A 21,099-nucleotide genomic window follows, 5' to 3' on the forward strand; every position below is an offset into this window, starting at 1 on the left:
TTTTGTCAGTCTCCAAGTCCCTGCCCCATATGTCAGCACTTGTAAAATGCACTGATTGTACACCTTCTTTTTCAGTGATAATGGTAAGCTTCCACTCAAAAGCTGACAATGTCTGCTGTATGCGATCCAACCCATTTTTATTCTTCTATGAATTTCCTTCTCATGATTAGGGTTCCCTGTGAATAATTCACCTAGGTAAACGTACAGACTCTAGAGGCTGACTGGAATCATTCGTCCTAATGCGGTGATATTTTTTTTTACTACTTCGAAGTGTCCGTGGTGTGTTGCGCTGGCTGCAGCTGGTCATTCCATGTGCAGCACAAACAAACAGACAAATAGCACCGGGCGCTGCATATAAATATTTTTATTGAGGAAACCCCCTGTGCCAGCGCCGTCTATACAAAAGCTCATCGTTGACACCCTGCGTCACAAGCATGGCATGACATAGGGCCGCTGACAAGGAAGGCAAGCGAACGTTCGATGCGTGTCGAGACAGCATCATTCAACAAATGCTGCTTATCTCCTTTACTAACTCCAGTAGACAGAGGCGATTTCGCAGCACTGCCGCACACGTCGTGCTGCTGATGTGTGGTTGCTAGCGTAGGCTTGATGCCGAGCCACTCGCTAAAACAGCCGACGAGACCAAATAAACGAAATGCTTGTTGATTCGTACGCAGCCGCACTCAGAGGGCGAGCGACAGATTCAGCAGAAATGGAAGACGTCTGTTCTTCGCCCTTAAGGGCCGTTTATAGTCCGACGTAACGCCCGCGCGCGCGCACGCTACGTCACGCCGGCGAAAACGACCTCTCTATAGTCGGGCGCACCGGCGCAGACAACCGGCGGCTTCCGACGCGCCCCGACGGGCCCTGCGCCGATATGGCTCCTGGGCCATTCGCGCGTCGGGGTCGGCGGAACTCTCGCACCACAATGCATTGCGCGTGAAGAAAAAGGCGCCAACACAACTCCGCACACGGCTTTTGCGGACGACGCGCGACTTGGCGAACGTTCTGCGCATGCTTCGAAGATAGCAGCCGACGGCGCGCGCTTGAAGTATAGAGGGCATGTCATCTCGGCAGGCGCATCAAAGACACATTTGTAGTCCGACGTTATCGGCGCGCGGGCGAGCGTCGTTCGCAGTCAGTCACACCATATGGTCACACTGCGTCGGTTGCGCTGCGCCAGCCGAGATGTCGTGCCCTCTTGAGAAAGAAGCATACGCGCGCAGACGTGGGCGTATCAGAATAGCTTCTGAACTTGGTCGAGCTCCATGCCGACGAGCCGGACGGACGTCTCGAAAGCCCGGCTGGCCTCGCGCTTGTCCAGGGCCCTCCAGTTGACCCAATCTTCCTTGCAGTCGACTAGGTACTTGCCAGTACTTTCCAAGAACCGGTCGTCCACAGCCGCATACAAGACGGTCTGGGCTCCCTCCCAGGGCGTCTGCATAATACGAATTCCACAAAACCAATGTCTCTCAAAATATGAAACCCGCAAGTCTTTAAGAGAGTTCTAAGGTCTAAATAACTTTTCAGTGAGGAACTTATGTATCGCAGTAGCGAAATTTTTGGCCAAGTCTTTTTCAAAAACCAGCAGTTGCTGCGTATTCATGATCACGACAGCGCGAAAAGAAACAGGGCGAGCGTATTCAACTGTCCGTACGAATACGCGTTTTCTACGTCTTCTCAGACCAATCTGAATGAGAATGACAAAGATAATGCTAAACTGGAGTAGCTGCTTCGATTCATTTGGTTAGCCGCTAGTTCCCTCAGACTGCTATGTTTTGTGAAAACAGATTTTCCTAGAAAATGGACGGAAGGCGACAGATACAGGACGAACCGTGACTCTTCTCCAAGCGTAGCTATCCTGAGCACCAATCGCAGCTCGGCTTTCAGTGCAAGACTCGTGACGTTTTTCCGGCCTTTCGCTGCAATCAGTCGTAGTGCCAGGAGCATCTTGGACAGCAGGGCAAGAAGTCTCGAAGCCAGGTGGACTTTTCCTCTCAGTCTGGTCGCCTTACTTGCTACTATGGCTCTCACGTTGCCCTTGCACCGCTCACGTGCCATGCTTGGGGCGCACGTTGAAGAAACTCAGGGGGTCGAAATTAAACCTGACCTCCACCCCACGGCTTCTGTCATAGCCTGTGAGTTGCTGTCGCACTTTCACATTTAGTTACTTCTGTTTCTATTCGAATTCGAAGTATTGTGGGCGTTCATCTATTCCTCGTGGTGAGGTGTGCTGCTATCATGAAGCAGAACAGCAGCACCTGGTCAACTGGTTAACTTTTCATTTTGCGTTTAGGGACGCAGGTTGTATGTGTATGTCATCCCGGTGAAGACAAGCGCACGTGAGTTGAGTTACCAAACAACTTCCAAGAATAATAAAAAGTCTAATTCCAAGGTTTTGTAGTAGGCGTCAAGCAATCTTGTGAATTTTAATAGATGTACCTGGTCGTCGAATTGGAGTTGGACACAATAAAAAATTGGCCGTTCCTCCGTCCCGAATGGCAAAGCATGAAAAGCGATAGAAAAAAATTGGGAAGTAACCGAATTAAGATTCCTACAGATTTACCGGTCGTGTAAATTTCACTTAACGTTCGCTTACTAATTCCGCTAACGATCGTGGTGTCAAACGTGCACAGGCAAACGTGAACAGATCTCACTCGATGAGAGCGAACAATCGCTGTCACAACGCTGGTGTGGTGAAGAGCGGCAGCAGCGGCGAAGGAACGCTTCCTGTTGCCTTTAATTTCAACGCGTTTCCAAAACTCGAGATTATGCGACCTCCAGCCCCACAGAGGGGCACTCTCTGATAAGTGTGCGGAAAGCGACCAGTCGTGTCCGCTTACCTAGCATTTGAACCTGCGGCAGATTACCTCCAAGATAGCGCACGTCATGCGCAGCCATGGTCGGGCTCCCTTTTTACAACTGCTAGTAGGTACAGCGGGGCATGGCGCTTTTGATGGCGCTCGACGTTTCTGCGCAGGCGCGAGAGAGAAAGTCTGGGGGATTTTGCTCCTTGAATACATGACTCAGCCTAGGCACTACGGAGGAGGTTTCTTGGAGCGCGTTGTATTCGTTTGTCCCCTAGACATGCCGGCATTGCGGAGTGCGGTCGAGTTGGTTTATACGCTCCGCCATTGGCTCCCCACGCTGTGAGGCAGTGGGCGCGGACGTCGCTTGGTGATCGCAGTGTCTGAAGGGACAATGTTCTGACTGGCGTTGTATAAGTCGCGGGTTGTATTTTTCGTCGCGACGATAGATCGGATTTTTTGCAAGCACTGCTCCAGGAGGGCACATTTAACCGGCAAACGGAGGCCTCAGGAGAGCACCTGAGGTTATATTAAAGCAGGTAGCGCAGGATCTCCGGGGCACCCAAGTGGTAGCGGGGGGATCAAAGCTGGAAGCAGGGCGGCCCGTGGGCTGGGGCCGCAGAGGCTGAAGCGTGCCAGGGGGTGTTCACATAAAAAATTGGCTTTCCGCGACAGCGGACAGCCGATCTTATACTCGCCTGGCACGCGCAGGCCTCTGCGAGCACCAACCCACGGACCAGCTTCTAGCTTTGATGTTCCCGTTGCCGCTTTGGTGTCCTGGAGGCGCCGCGAATGATGCGAATAATGACACGTTCTTTTCATTAGTAAAAACATGATCGAATAAATATAATTGCGTCGAGCCGTGAACTTGCGATGCTAAGTTCAGCACTACCGCGCCCTGCGACTTCCGCCGGCACAGCTAGGGACAAGCGCATGCAACGCGCGCCAAGAACCTCCTCCGTAGTACCTAGGCAGAGTCGCATTTTCAAGGAGAAAAACTCCCCACATTTTCCCTCTCGCAATCGCTCTTAATCTCGCATGCGGGCAAACGTCCGTCGTTTCCGCAAGTGCCACGCCCCACTGTACCTACTAGCAATTGGAAATATGCGGGCGGGCTAGAGGAGGAGACGCAGGATTACCCGATCCTTATTCCAAGGTGCCCCCTAGCGCGATCTTGATCACGTTACCATAGGCGCTGAGAGGCGCGCCCAAAAGAGCTGAATAAAGTAGCGCCTGGTCCTCTCCCCAATCTCTCTCTCTCTCTCTCTCTCTCTATTTCTTTCTTTTGTTTTTCACTCTCGTTACTGCGTCCCCCCCGTGCCTTTGCACATTGGGCGAGCGGTTAGAAGGCGTGTATCGAAACACCATCCTCCTCGTCAAAATATCACTTTGCCTTACACCCATGTTATTGCAATTCGTCTTTATACAGAACCTCATGGCGATGCCGCTGTCGACGATTCAACGACGGTTTCCGTAAACAGTAACGCGAAAAACAAAGCAGGAACGTGACGAGCGACATGTACCAGAAGGACTCGTTGACTAAACTCTTGTAGCAAACCTGCAGTCATCTCAAGGTAACGTTATAATGTAAAGAATATGAGACCGCTGTACTTGTGCAAGCTCGAGCGATATTGAAAACAACAGGAAACAACAGCAACACCATTACGAGCGTGAGGAAGTATCCATAACGCTCACACCGCTGCCCAAGTTTGTTCATCCCAGTTGAAGAATGAGGTCAGTTTATACCTTTGAAGCCTGGCGTTTTTTGCTCACCATTGCCCGGAAACGTCCAATAATACCGCAAGTAAGCCCATCACTTATCTTGCCTCGATATGTTCTTTTAGGTGGGCTTTATAGCATCCGATGACAGTATAGGTGCAAATACTTTTCCAGACTTGCGTGCGTGCAACGTTTCTAGAGAAAACGCATGTTTATGTGAACAATCACGCCTGGTAAATATAGAATTTGGCACTCACTTTTCCAACGGTGTTGTAGAGGAAGCGAAGAAAGAGCGCCATCAACGATTCCCTGTCAGCGATTGTGGTCTTCACAATTCCCGGATGTACCACGTTCACCGTCACGCCTGCAAGGCAGATAGAAGACCATGACAGAAACATAACTTCTCAAGATGGTCCGAGCTTGATGCCAATAACTTTACGTTCCACGAAAGTCTCCACAAGTTGCAAGTCTTCATTAACGCTTTTTTTGCGTAGCGATACCGGTTTAGGCACCCCAGCAGGAGGGCCGCTCTAACTATTCAGCTTCTGTGACTTCAAAAAAGGTCCAATCCATGCATCCCTACATTGCATCATTTGCGGTTTTACCGTAGGCACCCATAGTCAACCAACCTACCGATCTTTGGTTAACTTCCAACTCCGACAAGATGTCAGATTCTAAGCACAGAATAGCCTTTTCAAACTCCCTATTTATTGTAGCCACAAAGTGCTGTATATTTCATTATTGTTGCATTCCGCTACCCGTTCGTTTTTAGATTATCTTGGAGGACGCTAGTGTAGTACTTTCATTCGTTTACGTATACACAAAGGTATATATATCGATTGACTATGAGATGACTCTCTATTTAATTGATACCACATTATCACTCGTCTCTTCATTAAAGATCATAATTCCATATTTCTCTGTGCTAAACTTAAAGCCTAGATTCGCCGCTGTACTGCCACTTATATTCGCGAGTCTCTATAAAACCCTTGGATTGTCAGCTAGTAGAGACAGAGAGAGAGAGAAGGGATGAAGGACAGGCAGGGAGGTTAACCACACTGAGTTCAATTTGCTAACCTACACGTGGGGTGGAGAATGGGGGAATGAAATAAAGAGAGTGAGAAGACGCGCGTCTATATCGCACTTTCGCATGCACTAAGCTAAGTACAGCAGGTCAGCAGCCGGGCACTCAAGTCTGTCGCCTTTAGCGTCCGCATGCCGACGGAGTCCTTGGCCAACACCGGCACCTCGGAGCAGTCACATGCGCACGCCGCATTGCACTTTTTCTTCTTTGCTGGTGAGCACACCTAATGGGACAGCAGGAGCAAAATCTGCCAGTGCGCGCAATCTCGGAGGCCATGGCTAATCCTTATCCATGGCGGTGTATGTGTGCCTCTCGCTTGTGTGCGTATAACTATTTATGAGGCCTGCGCGCCTCCGACGGTTGTTGTGTGGATGGCTGTGCGGTGGTTGTCCCATGGTTTGCGAATAAAATGTGTTATGTTAGAATAGGTTCTAATTGAGCTAGTTGGTTCGTAGCTAAGACGTGTTTTAAACAGATGAAATCAAAAAAAAGAGTAAGGGATGCAGGCAAGGACGTGGCTATGCTAACAACTGAATTTATTTTCGCGCTACGGTAGACACGCAATCCCCTGAAGATAGGTGGTTACATGTAATGACATCACCCATCACCTCTCTTTACGTAGCCGATACGAGGCGCGGACACTGTGTATATGTCTTTTCCTTTTTGCGCGTGCCCTTCTATACAGGGTGTTTCAGGAAAATTGTGCCAAGGATTTAAAAAGAAAAGTGCTAAGCCGCAGCTGAATGAAAGTAATGGCATATGGTTCGCCATCATGGGGCGCTCCTTAGAGTATCTTTTACATTCTGCTGAATTAGTTAACTAACTAAGATGAATTAGGCAAAAATTTTTATATTCCCTTTAGGGCCAAGCGCGTTTTGTTGTATTCTAGAGGGGGTTCAGAAACGACTGATACAATTTTTTCGTGGCAACATACATGCTGCCTGGTGATTTTTTCCCCCGTTTAAAGAAAGCCCGCGAAATGTGAAATAAAACCACGTGACTGCGCTCGTGCGCTAGCATACTGCAGCGCTTTCGATCGCGTTTCGTGCGAAAGAACCGTGGCGAATTGAGCGGCTGCAGCTCTAGGCATCGGCTTCACAGTGCGTCAGCATCTTTGGCCGTGGCATGCGGAAAGGAAGCGCCGCCGTCTCTGATAAGCGATAGGCTCGACGCACGGTTAAGAACGCTGCAATATGATAGCGCAGGAGCGCAGTCACGTGGTTTTATTTCATGTTTCGAGGGCTTGCTTTAAACGCCGAACAAAATCGCCACGCAGCACGTACACCCGGCGACAAAATATTACGGACCATGAAATCTGAGAAAAAGGTGAATATCTCCGCAACCTCAAAACGCAGTCTGGTATTTGCATTTCGGAACTCGACTAGAATATGCTAAGGACGTTGTCGTGTGCAGTTTTACTGGCTACTGCACAGGCTGCTCGGGAATTGAACGTTTTTGGAGATACCGTGGTCCGTAAACTTTTGTCGCCGGGTGTACGTTGCCACAAAAAAATTGGATCGGTCGTTCCTGAACCCCCTCTACAACACAACGAAATGCATTTGGCACTGAGGTGCATATTAACAACGATGCATAATTCATCTTAATTAATAGCGATCTTTGCTCCTGGCCTCCACCGTTCATGCGCCGAACATCGGTTTGCACGCTTTGCTGGGACTAATGTTCGGAGCATGCACGGTTGAGGCAAAAGACCGCTGCATGCGTCAAATGATCGAAGCCCGGCTGATTCGAAAAAAAGGGAGCAGACTGTGTTAGTACACCGTCAGTTAATCTTTCTGACAAAGAAATCGCGTTCTTGGACGGTAATGACGTGTTCATGCGTAGAGTGTGATTTATCTTTTGTATTGCAGTATCCTTCACACCTGCTTCGCTATATATTTGCCTCTGTGTTTCAATAAACGTCGGTTGCAAGTTAGCGCTGTCCTGTGTCTCTGTCACGTCCCTGTCTTTTTTGAATTGCGCTAAAGGCTTTGTCATTATGAGCATGACGTTCTTTGTTGCTCCGTTGCTCACCAGCATGCTTACCAGCAAGCCGCATGCTTGCTGGTAAGCTTCCTGGTTCTTTTCCTCCACTATCAATCGATGTTATTCCTCCACAAATAGCTTAACACTCTCCCAGCTCATATACCTTCTTCTATATTCCTCAGTTGTTGTTTATAATTAATTTTACTGTGCGCTTGACTCACTTCAAAACTTGTCCAGCCCATATCACCCTGCACAGCTTCATTTGTAGTCTTCCCGTGAGCGCCCAATGCGAGGCGTCCCACTGACCTTTGGTTGCCATCGAGTCCTGATTGTACCCCTGATTTAAAGCAAGCAACCACATTTACAAATGTAATTTCTGGAACCATTACACGTTTCCACATACCCCGGAGCACCTCGTACCTATTGTACCCACAGAGCGCTCTGTGCTTCATTATGGCCGCATTTCTGTTCCCCTTTACTGTTATTATTTTTCCTATGTTTCCATATATATATATATATATATATATATATTCCCTTCGTTTGTAAATATACCAAGGTAGCTACATTATTTTACGCGAGGTATTTGCTGGCGCTGCATTGTCAATGTTGGCTGTTTTCAATGAGTACCATAACACCTGATTTTTAACGCTAAATTTAAGACCTAACTTAACGCCTTCCTGCCCACAGATATTAGCCAGACGTTGCATATCGCTTTGCTTGTTATCTAGCTACACAATGTCGTCCGCAAAAAATCGAACCTGTAAGCTAGTGCTCTACTACTGTATCCGCCTGTTTGTACGATATGAAAGCTCACACCCGATATTATTTCTTTCTAGTGCCCTTTCCCTCCTCACCATGTACATCATAAACAGCAGTGGGGATTAAGGGCACCTCTGGCTCAGTCCATTGTTGATATCAAATTTTACCTCACTCCTCATCCCCTCCCATTCAGCGCAAATGGTATTTTCTGGGTAAATCTATCTCAAAAGCTGTATACAAGCGTCGCCCAAGCCTTCCCCTTCCATAATATCCCACAGAATGTTGCGGTATACGTTGTGATAGGTTCCTGTAATGTCTAAATAGGCCACATATAACGGCCTGCTTCCTCATTTTGATATTTCAATACACTGAGTAAGAACAATAAATTATCATCCAAACGTTTACCTATTCTGAAGCCATCCTGAAGTTCTCCCGAAATGCCATTATTGTCTGTCCATGCTTGCAGCTTTAATTTGATTGCCTGCATTGCTAGCCTTTATCTTACCGATGTAATGGTGAACGGTCTATACGAGTGAATTGTATCTTTCTCCCCCTTACCTTTTTAAATTAAATTCATTCTACTTCGTAGCCAGCTGTCTGGTATCCGTCTATAGTTTAAAGTTTTTTCCATTGCTTTCACCAGAGCTTCCTTACATTTTGGTACTAGTTCAAAAATCAGCCTAACGGGACCTTCGTTTATATCCCTGTGGCTGTGCGCTTAGGAATTTTATCTTCGGTTTTCTTGCGATTGAAATTTATCAGCACCAGCTCCTTTTCCATCTGGATCTTTTTCATGCTCTTTTCCCCCAACTACAGCCTAGTCATTGCCTTGGAAAGATTCGGCTGTAATTTTTCAAATGTAATTTAAAGCTGCTTCCCCTTCCAGCTTGTGTCCATCTTCGTCTAGGATATGTTGTTGTATCGTTGTTGATTTCGTGCCTAATAATGTTATATTGTCCCAAAATATTCTAGGTGCCGCCTTCTTTTTGTCACGTATTTCTGACAACCGACGTTCAGTTTCACCTGTTACCTTTGCTTGCATCACTATTCGACCCATAGACTTTTTCTCACGGTATATTTCCCATTTACTGGCTACTTCATCCTGCAGTAACTGAGCTTTTTTTTTGCCTGCCTGTGCTCTAGGGATGCTTTCTGTCGTTCGGCGATCGATTCTCATACCCGCGTCCCTGGTCCACCAGCTTCTCGGTTTATTTGTGTAGCGCAAAGATGCGCTACGCGGGTTGGAGTCGAGCATAGAGTTTCTCACTATAACACCTAGAGGGTAATCTGGCGCCACCGTCTATGGGAGTTTCTTAAGGGGGCACCGTGCCGTCATGGGAATGCCGGTATATGTGTCTGCGAGGCTCGTGTTGGCTGGTGTTCTAAGAGGCTTCGTCTATAACGTGGATATGGCTACGCAAATAACGCGTTGTCAAAGTAAAATCTTCATAAAATGTTTCCATTCACGCATATTACATCTTTACTCACCCACCGTGCATGACCAAGCGAAGAAAAGCAAGAACAGACGACCAACTGTTTCAAAGCGAGCGCGAACCTTGTCGTTTGTCCTCCAACTTTAGCGGCCCGCTGATACTTTTTACGTAACATGTAGTCATACACACAATAACAAGTTCTCATAGTTAAACAAAACATGTTTTCGCGTAATAATAAAGCTAAAACAGCTTTCTATGTGCTGTTCTAGTAGAAAATGAATCATTGTGACAGACGGAACGGTACTTGCCAAGCGCGTCTTCAAGGTGTCCTGTCTCTACGAGAACGATGCCAATCCGAATCCACAATATACCGGCATTCCCATGCATACCACAGCGCAGCAGCGCCAGATTTCCCTCTAGGCAATGTGGTGAGAAACTCTATGGAGCCGAGCTTCGCGTGCATCTGCGCCTGCCATACTGCGCATGTGGGAGAGCCGCGTGACGCCACGAGAGGCGCAGCTGCGTCGCCCTCGCCGCCGCGGCGGCCGCAGCCAGCGCGCGCTCCTCGCCGCCGCCGACTGCGGCGCATTCCAGAGGTGTGACGTCGCAGTCTCCGTAGGCCCGCCGGCCCCGTGTGCGCCCGCTAGTGCATTTACGATTGCGGCGCCGCGCGGCACTGCGCATGCACGAGGAGGGCTCACCGTCCGTATAAATGCGCGGGAGAGACGGTTGATGCAGCGCGCTCGACATGTAGGTCAAGGAGAGTCGAGCCGCTGCCAGTTGGCGCAAAAGACTGGAAAACCTAAATTCATCAGGCCCCGAGGTTGTCGCTTGGCAGTTGGCCGTCGAGCGTCGAAAGAACGAGCGTACAAAGGCAAAACGTGCGGTCAAGACACCGGAGCAACGCGAAGAACGCCTAGCGAAAAGACGTCGCCAAGAAGCTCAACGCTGTGTTATGGCCTCCCAACAACAGCGGCAGGATTAAGAGTGTCACAGACGATCCCAAGACTCGTCGGTGCACTGAACATGCTATGAAACTCGGTGAAAGTGCGAGTGCGTCTACACTATTCCTCTTGGACTTTGTAACAATCCGTTTGCATACATTTGTGAACAAGGCCATAGCCGGATAAGCTAAGGTTAGCAAGCAAGGCAAGAGATTAACCAAGCATAACCGTACCTTTACGCTACGTATATCCTGGCATAGCTGAGCTAAGCCACTGCCATTTTTTGCCTTTATAACGAACATGTTGCTTCTCTACGTATTTGTGTCGTTATTACACTTAGAAGATGACTAGGTCACTATATTCACACTCATTGCTTGGCCATTAGCCAAGTTCTTCCTCAACTCTTGTGACTATATTTGTTATGTGTTCAGCGTTCAAATTTGGATTGGCTATTTTGCCTTCCTTGCTCTCTTTTGCAACTACATATCCCATTTTCAAAATGATACGTTTATGGTCACTCCCTATGCTGCTATACCCTTCCTCGTCAATGACCATTTTTCTCAACTCATCATGAATTCCTTCGGTCGTCAGCCAAGAATCAATGGTAGATTTACGATTTTCCACTTCCCACATGGTCTGCTCGTCACACTGAGGCCCTCATGTTGCTAACAAAGATCTAGCATTGATTCCCGTTATTGTCGGTAGAGCCATCTAGATCCCGGATGTGGGCATTCGTCTCACCTAATGGGATAATTTCGGCATCATTGCCGAAACCCTTAATATCAGCACTTAGGCATTCCACTAGCTCTTGATTCTTCTCTGTGCAATTATTGCATGTCCATGAATACGTTACTCCCAGCCAAGTTTTCTTTCCAATCATTGTACCTGACAACAATTTTGGTGTACAGCGTCTCTCCCCACTGTGCTCGAATCAGCACAGATCGCTCACACAGAGTCCACAGCACCGAGGCGGCCTCGAATTGGCCTGCCGACCATCAGTTCCTCACCGGTCCTATCTCTGTCATAGGATGCAATGACACAACCAAGCGTACAACCCGCCCTGCGACCGCAACGACAAGCGCATCCAGCAAGTGTTTCAAGACTCGTCGTGCTGGACGCCACATTTTCGCCCGCCTGCGCCAAAGAAGCCACGCGTTCATGCGGCTCTCGTACCATGTGTCTTGAGCTTGTGCGCCAGGGTTCTCGTGAAGCAGACCATGGCCATCTTGGAGTCGCTGTAGGCGAGCGTGGGCGTCACCCAGGGGTGCGTGCCCCTAGCACGTTCCTCTAGCCGCTGCGTGTACCCCAGGTGGTGCAGGCCCGACGTCAGGTTCACCACGCGGCTCGGAGCGCTTTTCTTGAGCAGATCTGCGTGCATCACGGGGCATCAACTTCGCAAGCGCATACACGGGCAAGCCGCCCACAAAGCGTCGCACGTGATAGCTGACACTTGTTCTCGCATGCTTGCTAAAGCCTCGATGGGAAAATTAAAGCCATTTCTGACTGTTGCACCCGCCCCGGTGGCTCAACGTAGCTTGGGGATACGTGCCCACAGATTTTACCTGTACATTCAGGCTAAAATGTGACCTGCGTCTGTACCGCTGTCAGCTCGTTAACTCATGTCGATTTGGCTGTTTTTCGCCTGCCAAGCGGGTTGCCCGATTGTTTCTTTCTTAATTTTATTATTTTACGTGTGCTCTCTAATTGCACATAGCTAGTTTCCGTATGTACTGCTGGCAAAGCTAGGTGCAAGAAATCGGGCCCTCTCCAAAGAAATTCCGCTGGTGAATATATTGCTGTGTGCCACTTTCTCTCCGCCAGCCGTCGTCTCGTGTTGCACCATGCTTGCACGATGGAGGTCTATGTACTACGTCCAAATTCTTGTTCTGTTAAACTCTCAGGATACCGCATTGTAATCGGTACTAGCGTGATTCCCTGCGAATCTTCAGACCAACAACTCCCGTCCACTGACCCAGCTTCAGATTTCCGTACCACAGACACCGTCACCTGGCGTCCTGTTACAGCTGTTCGAGCTCCGACCTTGTTTACAATTCTGTAAGTTGGCAGCCCTGCGCAGCCCCGTTGCCATCAAATTTCTCGCTCACAGGTCCCATCCATCGCTCAAGCGCTATGCTTATGGATGGAATGCGCGTTGAATGTGTGTCGCGTTGTGCTTTTCTTAAGGCCTTCTCTCTTTCATTTTATATTAGGTCGTAAACTTTGCGCTGTCGCTGCTTCGTACTATAGAACATTCTCTATAGAGCAATATCTAAGGCAACTACTTCCTTTCGAGGTGCGCCAACCAAAGCGTAGTAAGTAATTGCGAAGCGGCTTACGCGGAGATAGCCAAATTACATCCTTTTTCTCGCGTTTATTGCAACTTCAGAGAAATGGCACGTCAACAGGAATGTTTTTATGGATGCTGAGCTTTACGAAGCAGACATGTTATAGAACTGTGGAACGTTTCTTTTGTTATGTAATTAAAGTAGAGGTTGGCGCCTTCATAGCTTCGGCTACGCCTTTGCGCAGGGCAATGAAAACTAAAACTACAAGACAAACATTTGCAAGGTTTCCTGCACGAGTAAAGAAAGGCACAGAAGAGACAAAAACGTCTCACATAGTTCCGTATGCAAGGCAGACTGCGCAGAAGAGTCGGAAAACACGCGCATGAGGTAAGTTCTTTGTTCTGGTTATTATTATTATTATTATTATTATTATTGTTGTTGTTGTTGTTGTTGTTGTTGTTGTTGTTGCATGCAACTCTGCATACAAGAGTGGATTCTCTACTTCTCCTGAAGACTGAATTTACTAAGCCTTCCATGAATGCTAAGGTACTAGAAGATTCGGTCTCATTTGTATCGAAGCAGTATGATTCAGTGGTGGAAAAGTTTAAAAGCTAACAAAGAGTGCGAAAGGCCCAGGGAGAAGACATTTTTCACTTGAAGGAAGTAGTCAGGGCCCAAGCGGTACAGCTTGAGCTTCTGCGGGATGTACAAAATGAGAACGAACAATACAGTAGGAAGGCTAACTTGCAAATTGAAGGCCTACCACTAGAGCAAGATTTCAAGTTAAGGCATGCTTTAACAGAGGTACCCATCAAGCTAGATCTATCTCGCTTTTTAAGCACTTATGTAGATGCAGTGTATCGCGTGCCCAACAAACGTCAATGGATCGCTATATTCCTGATATGGTTCACTCCTGTAGCAGCGAAAGAAGCTTACTTTGAATCACGAGGAAAACTGCGGCTTGTTACGTTTCGCCTACGACGCGCGGTTTAGCCGGCGCGGCTGCAACAAAGCGGCAGACATTTTGGCCCGTTCGGCGCCGCCGCTACGCCTCCTCGCCAAGCGCGTCCAGGCATGTTCCGATGCCACGTGTCTTCATGTGCGTGTGTGAGTGTATGTGCATATTGGTGCCCACGCTTGTCGAAGCGCGGCAGCCGGGGAGAGGAGCTCCCAACAACTGTGAAGCGAGGGGGTCTGACAGGCGCCGACACGACAGTATGAGCCACCTTCTCCTCCCCATTGTGCCCGACCGGCGCCGACACGACAGTGTGAGCCACCTTCTCCTCCCCATTGTGCCCGACCGGCGCCGACACGACAGTATGAGCCACCTTCTCCTCCCCATTGTGCCCGAACGGCGCCGGCACGACGGCTGCGTCACCTTATCCCATTGTACTCGAGCGGCACAGTCACGTGCCCGTCTATAGAGGGGTTCCTTCTTGCCCTCAACTGCGAGAGTGTAAAAGCAGCTGCCCCCGGACGCCAAAGAGGGCTCCGATTTCTTCTGTTGAGTAAAGTGCACTCCCGTCTCTCTACTTCGATCAACCTGACCGCCAACTCTTTGCGATGTTAGAATAAACAAGTTGTTTTGTTGTTACCAGTCGACTCATGCTTTGCCGGGACCTTCGGATGCTTCCAGTTGTACCCCAGGCCGCCAGGCCAACGCTACCCTTGGGGCTTGCGACCCAGGTGCAACAACGGGCGTCAACGCCGAGTTCCCAACAACTCGTGCCAGCGGTGCGACCACAACAGGCTATTACACCAGAACGATTCTCTACCCAAGCTGTTTTTCAACGATAACTTGACAAAAGCAAATCGTAGTTTGTTTTGGCGTGCAAGAACCGCGTCTAAGGAGAATGGGTACAAGTTCGCTTGGGTTAAAGGCGGCAGGATCTTTTTAAAGAAGGACTAAGGTGCGCCTTTTATCCGAGTAATTGGGCCAGCTAATATTGCTAAGATTGTGTAAACAGCATGGACTCTAGTTTGTGTGCGGTTCCTGATTTTATAAATTTAAAAGATGCGTTTGGGCGGAAGCCACGACATAATTTTACTCTTATTAATGTAAACGTAAGAAGCCTCCTAAAGTATTGGAATGAATTTAGAGAGATAGCGGAAGGGGCTAGCAATTACGTTAACGCCTTTCTTCTCATTGAAAAAAACACATCACACTCATATGCCCCGACATGTTTATGTTGTGTTTATCGTTCACACATCGTGACTCGGCCTCGAGGGCGAGGGGGTGGTACAGTGATTTTTGTTTGTGAAATAAATATTACATTTGGAGGCGATATTACATTCATTTATGCGGAATGTGTGGTCATATAACTAAATATATCAAATGCCGATTTAATCATTCTTGCGTCATATCGTTCACCATGTCACAGTGTGAGGCGATTTTTCGCAGAGCTCGATCAAATACTCGGCAAATGGAGTTCAGCTGCGCAGTTATGCTTAGCTGGAGATTTGAACATAAATACCCTATGCGTCACGTCAACTAATGTGTCCGATTACTTATCCATTTTGCCTTCTGGTGGTTTGGAATCCATCATAAAGCACCCGGCTAGATAACAGTGCTTGAATAACCGAATAGTAGCGTCCTGCATAGACGACTATTCCTTGGCTAGTTGCGTCATAATCAGAGGTTAGCCGACCACTATTTTGTAGCCTGCGACTTCGTTGCGTTCTCTAGCTGAAGAACACGAGTCGTGTTCGTCAGTGTTGGCTGGGAGCACAGAAATAAATGAAACGGAAATTCAGATCACTAATACAAACGCGTATGAACAACGGATCTCTAATTTCGACTGGTGTGTGCTGATTATTGGCAGTGCAGCTTATAAGGTATGTAAAAAGTATTGCAATCAACTTAAACGCTTTGAGCGCCTAAATACATAAATTTCAATGAAAGAAAGTGCACAAATAATATCAGCTGGCTTAATGGCGATATTATGCGTGCCGTATCCTTTAAGGATTGGCTCTGGAAGGGCAGCGAACGTTCTCCTAAAAAAGAGAGATTAAAAGCTGAATATAAAATGGCAAGAAACAGGTTAGTCGGGCTTTTGCGAGCAGCGAAAGACTGTATTTTTTTAATTAAATTCAACCAATGGTGCTAAAGTTCCGCGATAACGTGGTCATTAATAAATAGTCTTAAGAAAGGAAGTAACGTGCTTTCTAATCCCATTGACAGATTTGGAGATGGCAGAACAGTGGTAGTTAACGCTTTCCACCGTTTCTTTTCACGTGCTTCTGAAAACGCTTTATCTCAACAGGGAAATCATTGTACGTTGAAGGATTCTGTGTCGGCGTCTGCTTTTTTGCCTAACTTATCAATGCCTGACCCAAAATATATTATTCTTAGTTTTTGGCAAAATAAATTACCAGAAATAGATGACATATCAGTAGGCACTCTGCCAAGAAACTTCGATGTGCATTCAAACATCTTGCTTTTTCTAATTAATTACTCTTTAGACAGCGGAGTAATTCCTGAGGCTCTGAATATGGCTATCGTTAAGCCGGTGCAAAGGAGTGGTGCAAAGCCGCTGTGCAAAGGAGGCAGGAAACATAAGGTAGAAAATTAAAGAGCAATCTCAATTTTGCCGGTACTTTCGCAATACTCGAAAAATTCCTGTACAAAAGAATGACGTCTTTTTAAAGTAAGGTTTCGATTTTGTCGCCCAGAGAGTTTAGTTCTATTGCGAATTGAAGTATGCACCACCGCGCTGTAGATCGATGGAAAATAAGCCACAGGAAGACACGCCCGAACAGCCGAGAAAGATGCAGGATAGCTCCTGTCCTTTGTCCTTCTCGGATGATTGCGTGTGTCTTCCTGTGCGCTTATTTTCCGTCGATCTGCAATGCAGCATCTAGCCCGTCTGCAGGTGTTGTTAAACCACAGCGGTATTAGAAGAATTCTCAGATGAAGTATATTCCATATTTGAAAAAAAAACTTATTCACCTTTGCGCTATTCCTAGGCAAAGCCAAAGCTTTTGATGCAGTGAAACACAACATTTTACTGGCGAAACTAATTTTGATGGCATTCAAGGGACAATTTCACAAAGTACTGCGAAACTGCATATGTGTAATAGGTTGCAGATAGTTATGGCCGACAAGGGAACCGTGAGTAGCAAGCAATGGCTTACAGCCGGTATTCCCCAGGGATCAATCTTATCACATGTATTGGTTAATATATTGATAAACGACCTTCTTCTAGTAATTTCTAAAGGCACTATCTATCGATAGTGCCTTTAGAAACCATATAAGTTATGGAAAGGCTGTGGGCGCCCTGCAAAATACAATACATAGTCTAATGCACTGGTTGGCGAAAGTTTGTATTGACGTAAATATCAATAATACAGAGTTCATATGTTTCATAAATCTCTTGAAGACCACAGCAATAAACATCCCAGTATACTTGCATGATTAGCACTGTGCTTCATGTACATCTACCCCTGTTGATTATGTAGACTGCGAGCCATATCTCGGTCTATTTTTTGATAGTAGCATGTCGTGGCAGCATCATTTGACGTATCACATGATAAACTTAGGAATGTCGCTTGGTTGCGTTTTAATATGAAAGGTGTCACCCTATTACCTGTAAAATAAAACAGTAGTGCATAATCTCGCGTGCAGGCTATTACGGTAAGGAATCACCGTATTCGCGGTCTGCGCATTGCGATGGCAAACGAGAATTGACACTTTATTGAAAAATATTGACACGTGTACCTGTTTATTGAGCGACCACGTTTCACCGCCTAACAAATGTTATCGCACAGCGCAGGACGCGCCTGCATGTAACGGAAGCTGCTCGAAAGTTATCAATGGTTTTATTCGCTGTCTGTTGTCACTGAACCTTGCGTAATCTGTTTTCATCGTGCAGAGCGAATGGTGTAGAACTTTCTGGAAGACACGCGGGTCCCAGCGGAACCTTCGACGACTGATGTATAAAAGCCGACACGCTTGACCCGATGATCAGATTTTCGACGATCGCCGACTGTGTTCACCGCTATCGCCATTCTTTGAGTGTATCCTGCTTTTGAGGGCCCATGTCCGCCCAATAAAACGCTAGTATCGTCATTCCCAGTTTTGCTGTTTTCTTTACTGTCAATACTACGTGGCAATATATTGCAAAGTGTTGCGTATATGGCTGTGGCCAGATGACAATTTTTTTGGGCAGTGGGATTTACTTCATTCCAGTCCTTATTCAAGCAACCTGCGGTTCTTGGTTATTTTTGAATTAGCAATTGAGAGAGAAATATGTGGCCCCGTCACTTCTGAGGGACAAGCGTTTTAAAGTTCCACGTTCATTAACTACATAAGCCGAGGCACTACGATGCCTCTGTGTGCAAAAAATGCTTAATGATCTGCCTGATAAATTTTTTGCGGTTCAATCAAAAAAGAACTGAAAGAAATCGTCATCTTCTATTTGAATTTTCCGTTGGTCTGTTGTGCGGGTATTTGTTTTAGTTGATGTAGTTTGGTTGCCTTGACCTGTATATCTATTTAGGCATGAAAAATTTTTCACTTGACGGACGTTGGAATAGCATATATTACACTTATTTTTTATTGTCTTAGTTTCCACAATGTCTTTGTCGGCACTGAGGCAGCGCCTGGACATAGCCTGACTTTCTCGCTGTCGCCTACGCTGCCGGGCCTAGTCACACAAACCATTCAGGCTTCGACAGGCCCACCTACCATGCATTTCTTGTAGTGCTGGAAAATAATAATAATAATAATAATAATAATAATAATAATAATAATAATAATAATAATAATAATAATAATAATAATAATAATAATAATAATAATAATAGTAATAATAATTATTATTATTAACCGACGCTGTGAATATGTGCCGGACATATTTAATTATTTACCAGGTGAAATTTTTGATGCGACATCGAAAAGTACGCTGAAAGAAATATTAAAGCAGTGATGGTGAAAGTAACGTCCAGAACGTTTTTTGCAGCATAATATTTACTTCAACTTCCTTAGTTTTGAGTAGTGTAAACAAATGTTACGTTGTTCTTCTGGATTTTTTCATTCATTTTTTATTCTACATGTATTCATAAATTTATGTATTTTTTTCTCTTCGCCATATGTATCTTATTCATAGGCAGGGTCCTACAAACCAACTGAGGCATAGACCAGCCTGTTTATGTTGTTATATGTTTTTGATGGCAATAAACAATATTATTATTAATATTTTTATTATTATTATTACAGTCGGCTGCGATACATTGGCCTGTTAAACTGATTGCCTGTACTTGCACAAATACATTTTCCTTTGTAATCTTTTGCTTCTCATTGTACGTGAAGTGCTGCCGACTGCCAAGCGTTGCTTTCATAACCTGTCACGATGTCTGAAGACAGCCTTTGTATTGCCTGTCAAGTTCAAGTTCAAGTTCAAGTTTATTCTTCTTCTAGTACAGACTGCCTAGTCTGCCTAGAAGTCTGCCTAGTGATGGACGGATTATGGCATGTTGCGAATGCAAACATTCCTATAATCTCGGACAGACTTGATCGGGTATTGCCCCTAATACCTTTAACACTATGGGACAGGCGAAACGTGAGGGTTGTGTATGCAAGACGTGGAAGAGCGAACAAAAAGCAACCTTCTTCATCCCACTCGGTTTCAGCGCAGGCGGCAGGCAATAATGACGTAATTTTAGCTCTTGTTGCGTAAATCAAGGACGCAAAAAAAAAGCTTTGACGTACTACCGGCACTGCATGCTAAAGTTGGCTCGCTGTTGCTTCTGAAAGCAGAATTCTTAAAGCTGATGAAGACCATCTCTGACCTTGAAGACGCCGTCACTTTCTTGTCAAAGCAGCACCAGACCACACGCGAACAGCTCAAGCTGTCTGAAGATGCCGCAAGGACCAAAGACAGATAAATTCCGAAGCTAAATGAGACTGTCCGTGTTCGTGCTGAGATTTTGCAACGATTGCAGCATGATCAAAATGAATTTGAACAGCACAGCAGAAAGTCAAATTTGGAAATTTGGGGTTTGCTGGTTGCTGATAAAGATTCGACAAAAATGCCGAATGATCTGGCTGGCGAAATCGATTTACCCTAATTTTCTGTTGATGCTGACGTCGTTGCTGCCCACCGACTTTCTGGCAAAACAGACACTGTCCTACAGTCTTGGTTCGTTTCTCAACGGTAAACATAAATGAAAACTGGATCAAAGCTCGTGGAAAACTTCGACAGCTCTAGGAATCCAAACTGCTTCCGAAGCTCTATTTGAATGACAATATAACCAAGGCAAATCCGCATAGGTTCTGGCTTGCCAGGGCCCCAGGCAAACCGAAGTACAAGTTCGTTTGGGTGAGAGCAGGAAAAATCTTCGCTAAGAAGGACGAAGACTCTCCGCTCATTCGCATTACCAATGAAACGGATGTTGAAAGAAATCCAATGAATATGACTTCGTCCATTTTACTTGATTTTCCGAGCTTTCGAACTTTCAAGGACCGCTTCGGTCCGAATTCCGAATTAGACTTTGTTTTGGTCAATATAAGTATTCGCAGTCCACGTAAATACTGGGATGAGTTTAGAAATATTGCAGAATCTCCAACAAATTTTGTAGATGTGTCTGTGGTAACCGAAATAAATATTTCAGAATCAAGTTCGAGTTCTTTGTAATAAAAGGTTACAGTGCAGAATTTATGACTCATTCGCACCGTCGAGCGGGTTTAATTGCAGTTTTTGTGAATGAAAAATACAGTATCATGCACTGATGTAGATCTTGCTCATGCGTAATGCCTGTGTTTAAATGTAAGCTTTTCTCAGACCCCTCTTACTTTGTTAGCGATCTACCGGCCTTCTGCAAACAGTGTCAGCCGCTTCATACCAGAATTAAAAACTGTTTAGAAGCGTTTCAGTTATGAAGGGGTGTTTTGCCCACCGGTGATTTAAATATTGACGTATTCTTCCCAGGCAAAACTCAAGAGTCGGATGATTTATCTGCCCTTTCTGCTTTTGGGCCTTGAAAACATGGTCACCACCTTCAGACCTGAAGAAGTTGCGAATGGCCGAACAACGCATTTTTCCTTAGACCACATCGCCGTACGGCCACCTAATCACGATCTGCATT

At 46.3% G+C, this 21,099-nt stretch overlaps 1 protein-coding gene across 1 annotated transcript in view; it reads right to left on the bottom strand.

Annotated features, from left to right (window-relative positions):
* Positions 1-353: 353 nt before the first annotated feature.
* LOC142566675 (retinol dehydrogenase 12-like) overlaps positions 354-21,099 on the bottom strand; it is a 61,299-nt gene continuing 40,553 nt past the window's right edge. The window contains exons 5-7 of the mRNA XM_075677506.1: positions 11,903-12,097; positions 4,784-4,890; positions 354-1,438 (exon numbers count right to left, since the gene is read on the bottom strand). Coding sequence (XP_075533621.1) covers positions 1,238-1,438; positions 4,784-4,890; positions 11,903-12,097 — 503 coding nt within the window. The 3' untranslated portion in view covers positions 354-1,237. The remainder of the gene's footprint in view (positions 1,439-4,783; positions 4,891-11,902; positions 12,098-21,099) is intronic.

Source organism: Dermacentor variabilis, unplaced genomic scaffold (genome assembly GCF_050947875.1).
Source record: "Dermacentor variabilis isolate Ectoservices unplaced genomic scaffold, ASM5094787v1 scaffold_13, whole genome shotgun sequence".
Taxonomy (NCBI): Eukaryota; Metazoa; Arthropoda; class Arachnida; order Ixodida; family Ixodidae; genus Dermacentor; species Dermacentor variabilis.